Here is a 16,202-nt window from a genome sequence, read left to right as displayed (position 1 = left end):
TAATGTTATAGCATATTATCTTCTGTGATACTATATTTATATGTATATCAGTACTGAAATCTGGTGATTTGAGTAACTGACTTATTATTCAGTAATTGTATGTTATATATATTACATATCATATGTATTACATGAAGAAAAGTAGAAAATTCTGAATATTATAAAATACTTAAATGAATAGAAATCTATATCTTGTTCAACAATAGGAAGACTCAATATCATAGAGACAACATTTTGTACATTAACCTATAAATGCAATGTAATCCCTACCAAAATATCATTAAGTTACTCTTGGATGTTTTTAACCTGGACAAAAGTAATACTGCAGTTCACCCATAAGAATACACATGTGAGAATGGGCAAGTGTTTTATGAAAAAGAAGAAAAATAATAGGGACCAACCAAATATGAAGATATATTATAAAGTTGCAGTGATTAAAACAGGGTGGCACAGGTGCAGTGCAGGCATGGGCATTCAGATCAGTGGAACAGAACAGAAAGTGCAGAAATAAATGCAAGTACATGTAAAATGATAAAGGTGACATTTCAGATCAATGGGTCAAAATTATTATCTGTAAATGCTGTTGATACAGCTGATTTAACCATTTGAAAGAAAAATAGAGCTGGATCCCTAGCCTAAATCTTACTCCCAGATAAATCTCAGACAGATTAGAGAGATTAGCTGTAAAACTGAAAACATGAAAATACTAGCAGAAAACATATATGAATCATTTTTAATATGTAAGTTTGAAATGGGGAAAGTCTTCAAAAAGCATATCCAAAGGTCATAAAGGAAATAATCCACAAACCCAACTACAAAAAGCTTACACAGAATTTCTCTTTGCATATACCACAAGCAAAATCAAAAGACAACTAATGCTTATATGTCAGTTATATCTCAGTAAAACTGGGGAAACAAGTAAGAAAAAAAGATAACTAATGGGTATGAGGAACATGTATAACTAGAATGTTACTTGTGACAATTGATAAAAATAATAGCCATTAAGAGGGGCCTGAGTATGTATCCATAAATGTAAAAAAAATCATATTTTAAACATTTCTAATGAGGATAAAAGACAGGAATGAAATTGGTACTGAAAATGTACATAATCACATACAGTACAGTTGAAATTTTAACAAAATACAAGATGTCTAGTTAACTTTTAATTTCAGATAATCAATGAATACATTTTTTAGTGTAAGTATATCAATTTAAAAATATTTTATCTGCATGCACTATTTGGCACATACTTATATAAAAAAATTTTTGGTCACTTAACTGAAATTCAAATAGAGTCATCTATATTTTATCTGGCAAACATCTATATATCCTAAATGTACTTAAAATAATACTCTAAGATATCCTCAAATTCAGAACTAAAGAATAGAATTTTCAAGTACTAGATAGAACTTCATTCTATAAGGTCTTATGTTTTTAAGTGAAATTGCTTCCTATTTTATTTTCCCCCAGATTTTAACTTGTTTGAAACAGAATCTGCTCTATACTGTATGTTTCTTTACAGGAGGAGCTCAGTAAATCTGAGGTACTATTATTAAACTCCCTAGAAATGTAACTATTTATGTTGAGAAGAAACAAATACTGTGCTAAAAAAAAGCAACAGCTTTAAATGACTCACTGTAAAGATTTTCAGGAGAAAATCCAGCTTTGGCTTTGGGCAAATTGTTGCTATGACATAATTATCTCTTGATTTTCCTAGACAGGGTGCAGTGAAAATTATTAAAATGCTGTCAGATGCCTTAATAATAGTATCATTCTTTTAAGATTGTTGGATTTGATACGCAAATTTTAAACTTCATTGGGTTTTGGTTTTCACGTCAGTGAAACCTGAGTCAAGACACGTTGCCTCTACATTTGGGTATCGGCACACTTGAAAGAGCACAGGAATAATTTGTTCTGTGAAAATTTGATAGACTCCTCCTCCCCACCCCCGACAAAAGTCCCCATTTTTTTTCCCCCTCCTGACAGCTTAAAAATATTTTTCCCCATGGTCAATTCAGATTTTCTACTTTCTCTTAAGCCAATTTTGATCTTTTTAGAGGTTCTTTTATTGTTGTTTATGTAAATGGATTTTTAAAGCCAGAATATTTTTATCATATTTTTTAATAGTATATATCCTTATATTTCAAAAATTAGTTTTTATATTTGATTTATTTTTGTAGTCATTCTAACAGATTTAGATGTAGTTCTATATTTTCTTGCCTGGTTTTATATTTCATGCTTGTAATAATTTTGACTGACTTGTCTGCAAACTCAGTCCATCTGTGCTGTTATTTTAGGATAAGAAAGTGGGAGGATGTTTGGAGTCAGGGCAGGGTGGCTGTCATTCACACCTGCGCTTGGCCATTGAACATCTCCCTGCCCTTAGATGAATTAGGCATCTTCTTTCTGCCTCAGTTTCCTGCTCTGGAATACAAAACAAAATGACATTAGCTTCTCCCTCACAGGACTGTTGGTGCGAATTAGAGAAGTTAATGCCATGCTGAGAACAGCGCCCGTAACCAAGGGTTATAAATAAATAGCCTTTTTGTTTTATTTTTGTGTGTGTGTGCTTTACTAAAGAAACTTTCTAATGCCCTTGAATATGAATGAAATGTTGGGTGGCTTTAGAATTCTTGGATCACAACCTTTAATTCTTAAAACTTCATGCATTGCTCTGCTGGCTCCTGGCATCCCATTTACAAAAAAGGCTGATGTCAAACTGAATTTTTGTTTTTCTATGTTAGTAATTTTTTTCTAACTAGTTTCTGATAGGAATTGGTTTTTAACTTTTGAAATAATATTTTAAAAAATCACCAAGATATATCTGGTGGTGTTTCTTCCTAATTTTCTGGTAAAGCAAGTTTAGCATTTTTAGACAAGTATTTCTTTAGCTTATCAAGGAACTGTGTTTCCTTTTTCCACCAGCTCTTTTACATGCTTGATGTATCTTATGGATTTGTCCTGTGTGTTACATTTTCTCCGAGTTCTGGAGTCATTTCTTGTGCTTATTTACCTTTTAATGTATTGAACTTGAGTGAATAGCCAATGGGCTATTCTGTCTCCACTGTAATTGTTATTTGATTAAAATTTTATGATTTACCTTTTATCATCTTTTCCCTGTGGATTATTTCCCATTTACTTTGAGATGGCTACTCGTATAAACTTAGATCTTGAGTTCAGCTATCAGCTTGGCATATTTCTAAGCTATCAGCTTAGAAAGCATGGGGATCATAAGCCATTTCCTCAATGAGCTCAACTAGAAGGAGTAGCAGACAGATCATTGTGTTACCTTAAGTTCATTAATAAAGGTTTGTGCCAGTTACAAAGAGAGTGATCATGTATGTTGGCAGGTGGGGCACAGTGTAGAACTCAGAAAAAGCGGTGACTAATTTGGATTTTGGAAAATTAATAGGGGCTTCTCAGATTAGTGGAATAACACGTCAGTGGGTTCAAACCCATGTTTATTCAGAAAATAAACATGTGGTCCTATTATTATGGTAAGAAAAAATATTGATGAATGTTGTTATTCCTCTAGCTCTCTTTGTCCCTCAAACAACACACAACCTAGACGTTTCAGATAGAAAGCCTCTTACTTACCAATTAAGGCAAGAGTGCCAGGAGTCCTTGGATAATTTTGGTTGGAAAAGGATTTTCTCATTTGATGTTTTAGAAATTTAGTGTTATGTGGTGTTTTGTGTGGCTTCTGTTCATTGAAAAACAGATACTCAAGAATAATCTTGCTTCTCTTATAGACAAATGTATTTATTTCCTTATTTGTTGGTCAAACTTGGGATAGATACAAAAGTGAGATTAATTTTGGCTTATGATGTTGTTAAATTGTTAAAGTTAAAATTAAGTGATTCTGGCAACCATTTTAGGATTTATCTAGTTATTAAATAGAAAATACTTTGGTGATTATTCCCTTTTTAAATAAATGATTATGCTTTCTTTTAAAGGGCAAGTGTACTTGAAGTATAAGTTTGATGTCAGTTTCTCTCAAGTTCTTCATAGGTTCATCCTTATTTTGGTAATGTTAGTAACTTAATAAAGAACATGTTACACTATACATGTCACTTAAGCATTTATTTTTGAAGATACGTTTTTATACTTGGGTTTTTTTTTCCAGATAACTGTTGAAGGAAAAAAACAAGCATTCAGCATTGAAAGCCGAAATCTTTTGTATGAAATTCTTTGTGCTCTTGTTAACCCAAAGCGCAAGGACACAAGGGGATTCAGTCACTTTACCGAAGTGACTGAGAATTTTGCCTTTTCTCTGCTGACTGACATTACCTGTGGCTCTCCTGGTGAAAAGTAAGTATCCGTTAATATCATAGAAGTACCTTACATGGATTCCTTCAGTTTATTATAAAGTCATATGGAATCAAATTGACATTTAGATGATGTAACTAAGGATTACACTGTCAATCCATTTTACCTAGTGGGCAAATGCAGTTAACTATTTGAAGAAAACATAGCAACTATATCAAGAAAAATTAATTTATACTGTCACCAATAAGTTGTTCTGATTTTGAAAGGTCTTTGAAAACTAAAAAGTTGTATTGGTTACTCTTACTTATAACGAGTAAAGGATACATTCTGAATAGAAAAAATAATGAAGGTGATTCCAACTTTTAGGCATGTTTTGATAGGCTGTTTTGATGTTTTAGACATGGTTCGTTGTGCTTCCCCTGGATTTGTAGATCAGTTTCATCCACTTGGAGGCATTTCTCTGAATGTTGTTGAACTTTAGACGAGTTGTTACATGACTGGAGTTTCATGGCAGAAAGCAAACAAGAAGAAAAGGGAAAAATAAAATAGAGCTCATGTTCATTATTAACTACTTACATTTGATGACTGCATATTAATATTCTTCAAAAGTCATGGTGTTTTAAATTACATTTCCTAAAGTAAATTAGATCATTGTAATCCAAAGACCTAAAAATGTTTCATTCCTATTTGATTTTATATAAAATGGCTGATAATAGAACACGGTTGGAAATTGAGATTTTTTCTTCCAGTTCTTTCAGAGTATTAATATATGTTATTTAAAAAACAATGACTACTATTAAATGGGATATGCCTGATTCTAAGTGTTTATGTAAACCTCTATAAAGCTTATTATTATTGGTGAATTCCTTCATCAGTACTAAGTCACACTGAAATTCAGAGATATTTTGAAGACTGTATTTTAAAATCTGATATAACTTAAGTCATCTCTGTTTCTTGATGACTTTATGAACTCTGGCAAGTTAATTAAAATATTGTTTGGATATGTAAAACTTTTAAGTTTAGTTTGTAAATCACGAGACTCATGCAGTTCAAAGAGATAGTCTCTAGCTATATAAGGGTAATGAGAGAGATCAAGGAAATGTAATAATAATTGTTACTAACTGTACCTCGCTGTAGTCCTCACACTGTTATTAGGTTGAATCATTTCATTTGCCCTTTTTTTGTAGGTAAAAACAGTATGATATTTTGGAAAACTCATATGGTTCAACCTAATCCTTACTAAAAGTTCTACATATTTTATCCTTGTGAAAAATCATTTCAACCTAGCTGTTCAAGGGTAGGGTTAGGGCTTTTATTATTCCTCTTCACAGATGTAGAAACTGAGATTCGCACAGCTTGCCAGGGGTCCCATGATTGATTAGTCCAGGTGAGGCCTCCATCCGGGCCTGCTTGACTCCACAGCCTCTGCAGACCACCATGCCCTCGGTCAGAAGATGTTGGAAGAACCACTTGCTTTGTAACGAAGTCTCCACTCCCAGCCCCGTAGCTGCAAAGTATCCCTGCCTTTCATCCCAGGTCTGTGCCAGGGTGTGACTCGAGGTTAAGGAGCAGAACCAGCATCCCCTTACTGTACTCTTCTTTTAACCCTGATGAGTGAGTCCGAGGGACTGAGGTTTCCTTAACAAGGAGCATCAGCAAAGCATCTGAAAAGCTCTGCCTGCCCTGTCAGGAGGTCCCCCTCCAGGCCTCACCGCTGCTCCTAAGTGTTCGTCTGAACCCAGTGAATAAGCTCCTCAGTGCCTCGCACAATGTCTCTAATGTTCTCAGAAACTTCTGAGATGCATCATTTCTTCAAGTTTGCACTGGAGGCCATAGTCTGTGTGTGTGTGTGTGTGTGTGTGTATGTGTATAGTTAAGAAATATTCTGTATTGTTTTTCCCTCTTGGATTGTATTCAACTATGCTGGCCAATGAAGTCAAATCATTCATAGCTTTGCATTCTTCATAGTTCTGGTTCTTCCTATCTGTTTTTCCATATTTTTGCAAGATCACTAGGATATCAAGATTTTCTCAGGTGTGAACCATCTACCCTACTGAGAATGCTGGTTCCCATCTCTGGGCCCTGAAAGGCCTAGTGAGAACTCAAGAAAGTATAAGATACCCAAAATGTGTTGTCTGTCTTTTTACCTAATATATTTGTAGGACCTAGATCAGTATCTGATACGTGATAGATTCTCAATAGTTATGGTATAATGATGGAACAGAATGAATAAATGAATCAGTGTGTTTTCTGCCATGTACTTCCTCTCCATAGACTTACCTTTACTTCTTAGTTATCCAGGAAGAAGAAACAGCATTGTACAGCATGTGCAGTGACAGTCATGCAAGAATAACATGGTGCACTTGGGGAGATCAGTTGGCAAGATTGTTGGCCTTTAAAGTCTGAACATAGAATAAGCTATGTAGGGTGTGTGTGTGTGTGTGTGTGTGTGTGTGTGTGTGTGTGTGTGAGAAAGTGTCAAACTTAGGATTTTAGAGGCATCATGTTGATGAAAGTGTTAAGGATTAAAGAATAGGGTAAATCAAGAAACAACGCTGCACAGGGGATAATTGTTTGGGTAAGAGAAGATGAGGGCTGAAATTGAGGCAGGGATGGTGGTACCTTGAAAATAATTAGGTGGTAGAATTAACATGGGTGATAGATTGAACATAGAAAGTAAGAGAGATCAAGACTAGTTTTTTTACACCATTCTGAAAATACATTATTCATACATTGTCTTAAGCAGTACTCATGGGCATCTACTGAGAGGGAAGGGTTTGAGAATTGAGCAGGGATAACTGAGCACAAGAATAATGGAGTCTAGAAGAGTCACTGGGAAGCCAGGTGAAAACAATGTCAAGTGATATTGGGCTGGCTGAGGTTGGTCCTGGCGGATGGATTTGTGGTGGTGCCTATCTACACGCGAATGTTTCACCTCCAACCTTACCCGGGTGTAAAGCAGACTGTGGGATTGGTCAGAGTGAGCGCAGTGGAAGGGCATGGATATAGGACATTAAAGTGACAGGAAGAGGATAGCCATCAGCAGGTAAGTGAGGCAGGGAATTTGGCATACTTGTGTCAAGGCTGGGTGGAGTCACTGTGCATGTTATGCAGGTCTCAGTCTGCCAAGGTCATGGGGGTTCATGATGGCACCAAAGGGCTGGCTTAATCTCAGTAGATTCTAGGGAGGATGGATAAGGGGTGTGTAGCCATGTGGCTGAGGTTCACTGGCCTCAGTCACACTGCACCTGGTTGTGGGTGAGGGGAGACTACTGTGACAGCTTTTAGCTGAAAGTGAAGGTGTGGGAGGCTGGGTGGAGAGATTAAGAGATGAGGTTCTGGTGAGCTGTTTGGGAGGTCCAGGTGTCTCATACGGCTTGGACTCAGAGGTTTAGAGCCTGGGTGAATCACTGGATTAGAGAGAGGTATTTGAAGGCACCAGTTCAAATATGGTTAAAGTTATAGAGGTGATTTTTTTTTTTGAGAGAGAGAGAGAGAGAGAGAGTATAGCTAGAGGGAAAAGTTAATTCTTATCCTGTTCTTTTCTTTCTCAAATCTTCCTTTTAAAATCCTCAGTGCCATTTCCCAGGTTAGGGGTCTTGACAGGCTTATCATTTAGATCCATGATATAATATTATACTCTGTTGTGACCTATGAAAGTTTTAATATTTGATGCCTAATTTTTATCCTATTATTCTCCAAACATTTTCAGGCAGGCTTCAGATCTAATTCATCTTTGTATCTCCTCACTGTTTGCAAGCACAATGAATCCACACACAAGACTGTCACATTCTTTAGCAAACTGGTTAAAAAAAAATAGAGATTTATAGAACCCCTAGCCTCCTCCTCAGGCAAAAATTTTGATTTATTAAGTCTGCGGTGTTATCTAGAAATCTATATTTTAAAACAAGCTTCCAAGTGATTTCAACACACACTGAGGTTTGGAAGCAATTACACTGAGCACAGGACCTTATGCCTAGGAGATACTCAAAACCAGAATTGTTAAATGGATAAAGATCACTGTTTAGGGATGTTTCTCTTAACCAGTTACATGGTTAAATTCTAAATGCTCTGAAAGGTTCAAAAGGGGTGAAGTAAACTCTTGATGAATACATGGTTCTGGATCTATCAGGTTTATGGTAAATTCTCAGATAAAGACGAGGGTTTCTCTTTATTGGTGTGCCCTTTCCTCAGCCTGTTCCATCAGTGCTGATACTACTGACACAGAAAAGTATATTTTATAGCCACTGATTACATCTAACATCAGTGAAACAACTTTCAGAAGTCCGCATGTTTCAGGTGACAAGTGGGCTTGGGTAGAGGATGCAAAAATTGTGCAAAGAATCGTGGCAGTTAACCACAAAATAACTGGAAGCACATTATCCTTCCTGCCTCTGGTTTGGTAGTGTCACGGTTGGACATAAAGGACAGAGCTGCAGTGTAATGCCTTTAGTAAATAGAGATGGATATGTGTGTGCACATGCATTCCATTTTAGCAGAGCCTGTGCTTTTTGTCACAGAAGCAAGACCATCCTTGACAGTTGCCCGTATTTGTCCATTCTGGCTCTTCGCTGGTATCCGCAGCAAATCAATGGCCACAAGTTTGAAGGTAAAGAAGGCGATTATATTCGAATTCCAGAGAGGTTATTGGATGTTCCAGATGCAGAAATAACAGCTGAGAAAAGTGCATGTGAATTAGTCCAGTTCACAGAGTATAGCAGCCAGCAGTGGTTTTTAACCGGAAACAGTCTTCATGCCCTGAAAAATAAGGTAATCTTTCATTTGAAGAATTATGTTTGGAATCTGATTTTTCCTCAGCAGACACACTTCTCAAAATGCATTTGCTTGCTCAGATCTGTGGTAAATGCTACACATGGTGAGCTAACTGTGAAACGTCCCATCTTTTTGAACTATTTTTAGAATGTTTAGTCTCAAAACTACATTTCCTTTCTGTTCTATTGAGTATAATGTGTCAAATTGGGAAAAGTACAAAATAGAGCTTTAATTTATACCATACTATTATGTACCCCTCTCTTGGTGAAGTCAGACATTTATAAAATGAGTGTTGTCCCATGACGACTGTTTAGTAACTGACGTAGAGGTAGAATGTTTGCAATGAAAAATCAGATTCTCCACATTCGTAACTAAGCTAACTAAATCCTGGCAGTAACTAAAGCAAGTAACTAAAGTGGCGAGAAAAATGAATCAAAATTCAGAATGGGAGATTCAGTCACAACATGATGTTGACAATATCACTAAATTTTCTGTTCTTTTTGGCATTACAGGTATTATCTTTCAGTGTGGAGGGTCAGAGTTCACCATCCCTGACTGACAACAATGAGGTTCTGTACAGGATTTATGCTGCCAAGCCTAGAATTGTTCCCCAGACGTCTTTGTGTCTCCTTTGGAATCAGGCTGCTGCAAGGTGCTTACTAATAATTCTTTAAAATCAGGATTTGGTTCTTCCTTACTGTAGGACCACTGAAAGCCCAGTGTTTTTGTACTGAGCATAGATGGCTGCCTCAGGTGAGACTTTAGATGGAGAATAACCTCTATAATAAATAAGACAAAACTGCATAGGAAATGGTCTAGCATTGTAGGTGGCAGATGCAACCTGATGATTTAAGTTTCTAACACATTCATCTTTCTTTATTATTACTGTTTTCATGGAATTAAGCATGACTTCTACTCAATTAGATAACTTTCCTATGGTTAGTGTTTAATTTACTGGGCAGTAAGGGAAATTATTTTCCTTTTCCATCTGGGCTTGTGGCTTGGGATCTGATGCTCAATGAGGGATTAGCAGGGATTTATAGTTCTAGTCCACATATGGCTTGGAGTACATTCTAGGATTAAAGCAATGTACGGGAATGGGGAAAAGAGAACAGTTCTTTGAATCTCTGTGGACTAAGGCCTCAAGTTCCTTAGTAGCTCTGTCACTTGGAGCTTAGTCTGTGCTTTAGGGTCAGGCATTGCTGGCCCAGCAGGTCTAGGGTCCAAATCAGTCGCTAGATCTGTTTATTACTGACTTACACCTGCACAAACTAAAATTCTAAATTGATTTAATGATTTAGTTGGATAACCATCTGTCCTTCAAACAACAAAATCCTGGTTATTCTCTTTCTTTTTTTGCGAAAAAAAAATTTTTCAGTTGAAATTCTAAATCTGATGACAGATCATAAACCTAATATATAGATGCTCTGTAATCCTCAATATATAATTTGTAATGACTGTTTCAAGCTTGACTCTGTAGTTGGGATTAAGAAGTTTTACGTCCTTAGAAAGGTAAGGGAATCAAGAGGCACCAAAAGGGAAGAGGCTCAAGCAGCTGTCTCTCGGGAACAAGCAGAAGGCTCTGCACGTGATGCTCTATTTGCTATAATTGTGACAAAATATTTGTGTTGAAAGCCAGACTTACAGAAGGAAACACTTTATAAAGAACCCTGAGGAACATTTACATAATATAAGTGGCTCCAAAACTCAAAAGAAGATGAGGTTCAGTAACTTATTATTATTTTTTAAAGCTATCTCAGTACCTTAAGTATTGATGAAAGAAGAGTACCGACGACTGTTTTTTTGCCCTAGCTGGTTGTCTGACAGTCAGTTTTGCAAAGTGGTTGTGGACACTTCAGACTACGTGGAATGTACCTGTTCATACATGTCCGTGTATGCTGTCTATGCCCAGACTGACAACTTGTCTTCATACAATGAAGCCTTTTTCTCTTCTGGATTTATATGTATCTCAGGTCAGTTGCAGCATTTTTGAATCAACAACTTTAAATATTGATAAGAATGAAAATCTGTTTTCCTATAGTCTTTTTATATATGCAAGGTGCAAACATACTGTAATTCATCAGCCCTAGGAGAAAATTAACTTTCCCATTGTCTTATTAATTCATACAATAACTATTTACAGTGGCCAACTTACTGAGGATAGAGGAGAGAACAAGACATGGTTCCAACTTGGAATATAAAATACAATGCGGGATAGAAGGGAGATGATCGAATTCGGGTTAGGGTTAGGCCTAGGAAAGAATATAATTCATAGTGTGATAATTTGGAGGGCAGGTTCCACAGTAGAATGTCAGGGTTTTGTGAGAGAATATACACAAAGCATTTTGTACTTTCATTAAAAAAAAAAACAAACCTACCCCGCTGATTTGTATTCTGCAACCTAGGAGCCCTAAATATGCTCAACCACTGTGTTAAAAATAGTCTCACCTTCCACACCTAGGCCCCATTTCTGGCAGGAATTGGAACTTGAATTGCATTAATGTCTCTCAAACTACCTGTACCTTAACTTTGATTAACTATAGAATTATCCTTATTTGCTGTATGGTTACATGGTTGAGAATCTGAGGATTCCTTAAACTATTCCTATCCCCCAATCCTTGCCCATCTCATGCCCTGACTCATCTTATACAGCCCAGAGCTGTTCCTCTGTACAATGTGCTGTACAGAGAACTGCATGTAGGGTAATTTTGGAGCCACACTGCCTGGGTTCGAATCCTCATTCTTCCATTGGCTAGTCATGGGACCTGGGGCAAAGTACTTAGTTTCTGTATTCCCCAGTTTCCCCACCTATAATATATGATTGTAAATTATATTAATGTAACAGTGTGGTAAATATACTAGCCCAGACATTTCTGATATCTTGCTTTTATATGTTTTGTCTGTAAATGTATCATTAAAATTCATGTCTTTTTGGTGTGCAAACAGTCCCCCCTAGTAATCTTTATCTATTAGGAAATTTTTGTGGAGGTAGAAGCAAGCGATTAAATATTGTTTTTTGTCCTTTCTTAAAATCCTTTAACTACAATTTTATTTTATAAAGTTTGACCTCTTCCTTAATGTATGGTACTTTTGAACCAAACTTAGTTTCAATAGCAAAAGTTAGTAATTTCTTATTCTTAATAACATATTTCATAAGGATGACATTTCTTGCTTAATGCATTTTCTAGGTCCACAGAGTTCCAAAATTAGGAGATATCCTTCTTACTTTAATGCTAATGTGTTTATAGAAATTCATAGATAGATGAAATAAAACCAAAAAGTAAAATGTTGAAATAAAATCTAGATGTCATTTCATGTATTTCCATACAGACATAAAGCCAAGTGCTGCTATGACCACAAAAATCTCTTTCTTGTTCTAAATTCTGAACATAAAAACAGCTTCAAAAACTAAAGACAGATGTTAGAAGCAACAGGACTTTAAAATATTTCCTGGAAGAAGTAGTAATATATATTTTTTGCAGCTCACTCTAGAAAAGGCTACATAGATGTGGTCGTGTATTCATAATTGACATGTAAATATCAATATCTACTTTTATGGCTTTTGACATGGAGTCATATTTGAGATTTTTGTTTTTCTCCCCTTCTTTCCATGACATATTGTTAATGAACATTGCATTTTCTGTAGATCAGGAGACATAAAGTCCCATCTTTGTGTCTCAGTTTCAGTTTCTGGGAAGGGTAATTGTCCATCTCTCTGACGGGCCCCCAGGAACTGGAGAAGAAAATTTCATGTATCTTGAATATACATTCTATAATTTCAATTAGGCCATAACAGATATGCCTCTGAATTTGGAAGCAGTCTGACTGGCTCTTTTCATGTAGTGTGATGACATATAATTAGACAGGAATCAAACGTTTTTGTTTAAATCAGAATAGATTTAAACAGACACAATGTGTCTGTTCCAATTCTAGTTCAGAGTTCTGGTTACAGAATAACTGAAATGATCAAAGTGTGTGAAATGGGTGTAGAGGTTAAAAAGTTTAGTAATCCTCAACTTCGAAAGATGCAAGATGTGAGTCTATGCTTGTGACTTTTAAAATTGTAAGCCAGTTTACCAAACTCCAAGAAATTAATCTAAGTTTATCTCTTGAAGTTATGAAAGATAGACCAGTAAAACATAAGAATGCACATTATTGATTACATTATGGAACTCACTTCAAAGATGACTTGGGAGAAATACAGCTTAAAATACCCTTAGCAGATAATGCCATGATTTTACAGTACAGTTATTAAGGAACCTAACTAAGCATGGTTTGAGGTACACATTACTATTTGGGAGATAACATCAAAGAGGCCTACTCTATTCCTTTAACTGTTGATGTTGTATTATCAAAGAGAGATTATTGGATTGGAATCATCTGATTTTGTCTTTAAATACATTTCCCGTGTCCCTGTAATCTTAACGAGACCCTGTAACAATCCATAATCCATTTTAGGTTTAATAACAATATGTGAACCAGGTGATATCTGATACACTTTAAAGACTCCTCTGTAGTGCTTTAAGCTGAGATTAGATATGGACTACAGACCTTACATTTATCTCATTGGTTCTTTGTTTCCATATGGTGAAGAAATCCTTTTAGTTCTCTTACAGTAGAGAAAACAAATTAAACTAAAGCTTTCCCTTTTAAATGGCTAATGGTTTTATTTACAGATTACCAAGTGTGTAAATGCCAATTTTACAGTGAAGTAACAGAAAATAATTGTCTAAATTGCTAAATAATAAGACTTACAGGATAAGTAAATCAACACAATGCAAAGGCCTTTGAAGCATACTTATTCTTCTGTTCAAGGTTTATTAAGCTGCAAGAACATTCTAGTTGTTCATTTTATATTTTACAAGCAGAGATTCTTGCAGTTTTTTCAGAGGAAAAAAACCACTTTATCCCTTTGCCAGATCCCATCCGTTCATTTAAAATTATTTTTTAAAATAAGGAATATTTAAAATTTTTGTGTTAAATTCTTCCAAAACTATCAAGTTCGTATTCACTCTAATTGTTCTAAGTTAGCCATTATGATTATGGGGAAGGGTTATATCAAACAACTTCATTCTGACTATCAAATGAGAAGTTACTCATAAGAGGAATATTGTGTAAGAACTTAAAGCAATTTGAAGGGATAACTGTGGGTGGTAAGAAAGGAGCTTAGTTTTAATTCTGACATGGCATAAATATGTGGGATTTCTCTAGCTGTGTACATACAGGTGTGTTATTTAAGATCAGCTTGGACAACTTAAATGTCTTAAATAAGCAGATTTGGTCCCAGGGTTGATTAATTCAGTTACCTCAGTGCTGTCATCAGGGGCCCAGCCTCTTCTCATGTTTCTGTTTTACTCTTCTCAAAGATTTTGTTTTATTTTCTCAGTCTTGCCCCTACATGGCCTTAAGCTGGCTACAGCAGCTGTAAGCGTCACACAATAATGTCTGGGCTTGCCAAGGGCAAAAACACTTATTTGGATCATGTTTTAAGAGCAATGAAACCCTCCTGAAAACCGCCCAGAATGTTTTCCTGCACACCTCTTTGACCAGAATTGTTTCATGACCTTTTATAAACCAGTCTGTCTCTGGGAGAAGATACAGATAGAAACACAGACAAGCAGGAGGAGAGCAAGTCACTTTTTTGAACATTGTGTCTCCACTGCCCAACACAACCCCCTGGCATATAGTAGTTTTTCAGTAGCTACTTGTTAAGTTGATAAATACACAGTGTTGATCTGACATCCTCCTGTAACGAGATGCACTTGGAGCTGCGTAAATCAAGTTCAGACGTTGAGGTCTCAAACCACGTCACTTTGTCCATGTTTAATAGAAAATTCTTCTGAAATGTAACGTACTCTTTCTGGCTCTCACTTGTGAGAGTTTAACACCACACTCTCCAACAGATCTTTCTGTGACAGTGGGAATGTTCTGCACTGTCCAGTATGGGAGCCACTGGCCCCATTATTGGGCTTTGAAATATGGCTGGTACAATTGAGGAACTGAATTTTTAATTCTATTTAATTCTGTTAACATTTAAATAGATAACTACTGGCTATTATATTGAACCTCTCAGGTTTAATACCCTGATTATCTGGAGGCTGGTCACCTGGCAACCACATCCTTCTGGAATAACCCTTTCCCCTGAGACACAGATTGACTTCTGGTCAACCTGTTGTACTTTTCAGGCTTAATAATTTTGTTTTTCTGCACTTGGCTTATTAGTAGCAGTAAACAGGAGGCACTGTGCTGAAGAGAGAGCTGCAGGAATATGTGAGTAGGTAGAGAGATTAGCTATAAAAAGTAGAAAAAGTGATAGTTACAGCTAAGCATTAGGTAGGAAAATAGAAAAAAACTAAGCTGACACTAATAGCAGGTTTATTAATGTAGTGATCATTCGGTTTTGCTTAGGTTTATCTGTAGAGAAGACATAAATACATGGATACAAAATTCAAGTAAATACTTTGAAGATGTCATGGCAAAGAGTACTAATATTTGGTTTGTGGAAGGATATATATACTTCAGTAATTTGGAAAGTGAATCCCATCCTTAGGGAGTACTGAACAATAGAGATGTTTACTTGACATGCATATTCATGTATAAATATTATACATACAAACATTAAAATATTGTATAGTTAGATAAGAAGATCTTTGGTCCAGTTTAATAGCAAAAGAATTTAGCTGTTCTTTAGAGTTTTTCTTACCTAAATCAAAGATTATCAGTGTTACTTTATTAAAGATAATTTACCTTTCATTTTCTAATCATACAGAAAAGTCATTTGTGTTAGTGAACTAATTACTTTCTCTTTTCCAACTGAGTCTATAACCTACATACGGCTAAGGAAAATTACTCAATTAGCTGCTTGTTTTTTTCCACATAATTGCCAAAAAATCAATTTAAAAAAAACTGTTTACACTTTTTAGCTAATACTTGAATTGTTATACTTTATTTTTAAGAAGCATGTTATTTATAGCTATAACATTGGGTAACTTTTGATTTACCTATTTATAGTATGAAATTAACCATCATATATTACAGTATAGGCTAATAGGTTCCAGCCCATTTTACTGCCACTGGTTTTGAATCCTGGACTGCCACCAGGTGTCACGGTAGCATTTTAATTGAAGCTTAATCTACTTAATTAAATATTCTTGAGTTGG

General features: G+C 35.7%; 1 protein-coding gene across 1 annotated transcript in view; it reads left to right on the top strand.

Moving 5' to 3' along the window:
* ADGRV1 (adhesion G protein-coupled receptor V1) overlaps positions 1 to 16,202 on the top strand; it is a 577,341-nt gene that overhangs the window by 262,872 nt on the left and 298,267 nt on the right. The window contains exons 79-82 of the mRNA XM_037012118.2: positions 4,127 to 4,311; positions 8,790 to 9,039; positions 9,555 to 9,694; positions 10,855 to 11,015. Coding sequence (XP_036868013.2) covers positions 4,127 to 4,311; positions 8,790 to 9,039; positions 9,555 to 9,694; positions 10,855 to 11,015 — 736 coding nt within the window. The remainder of the gene's footprint in view (positions 1 to 4,126; positions 4,312 to 8,789; positions 9,040 to 9,554; positions 9,695 to 10,854; positions 11,016 to 16,202) is intronic.

Source organism: Manis javanica, chromosome 1 (genome assembly GCF_040802235.1).
Source record: "Manis javanica isolate MJ-LG chromosome 1, MJ_LKY, whole genome shotgun sequence".
NCBI lineage: Eukaryota > Metazoa > Chordata > Mammalia > Pholidota > Manidae > Manis > Manis javanica.
Note: the sequence above shows the minus strand (reverse complement) of the source record. Positions and strands in the feature narration are given on the sequence as shown.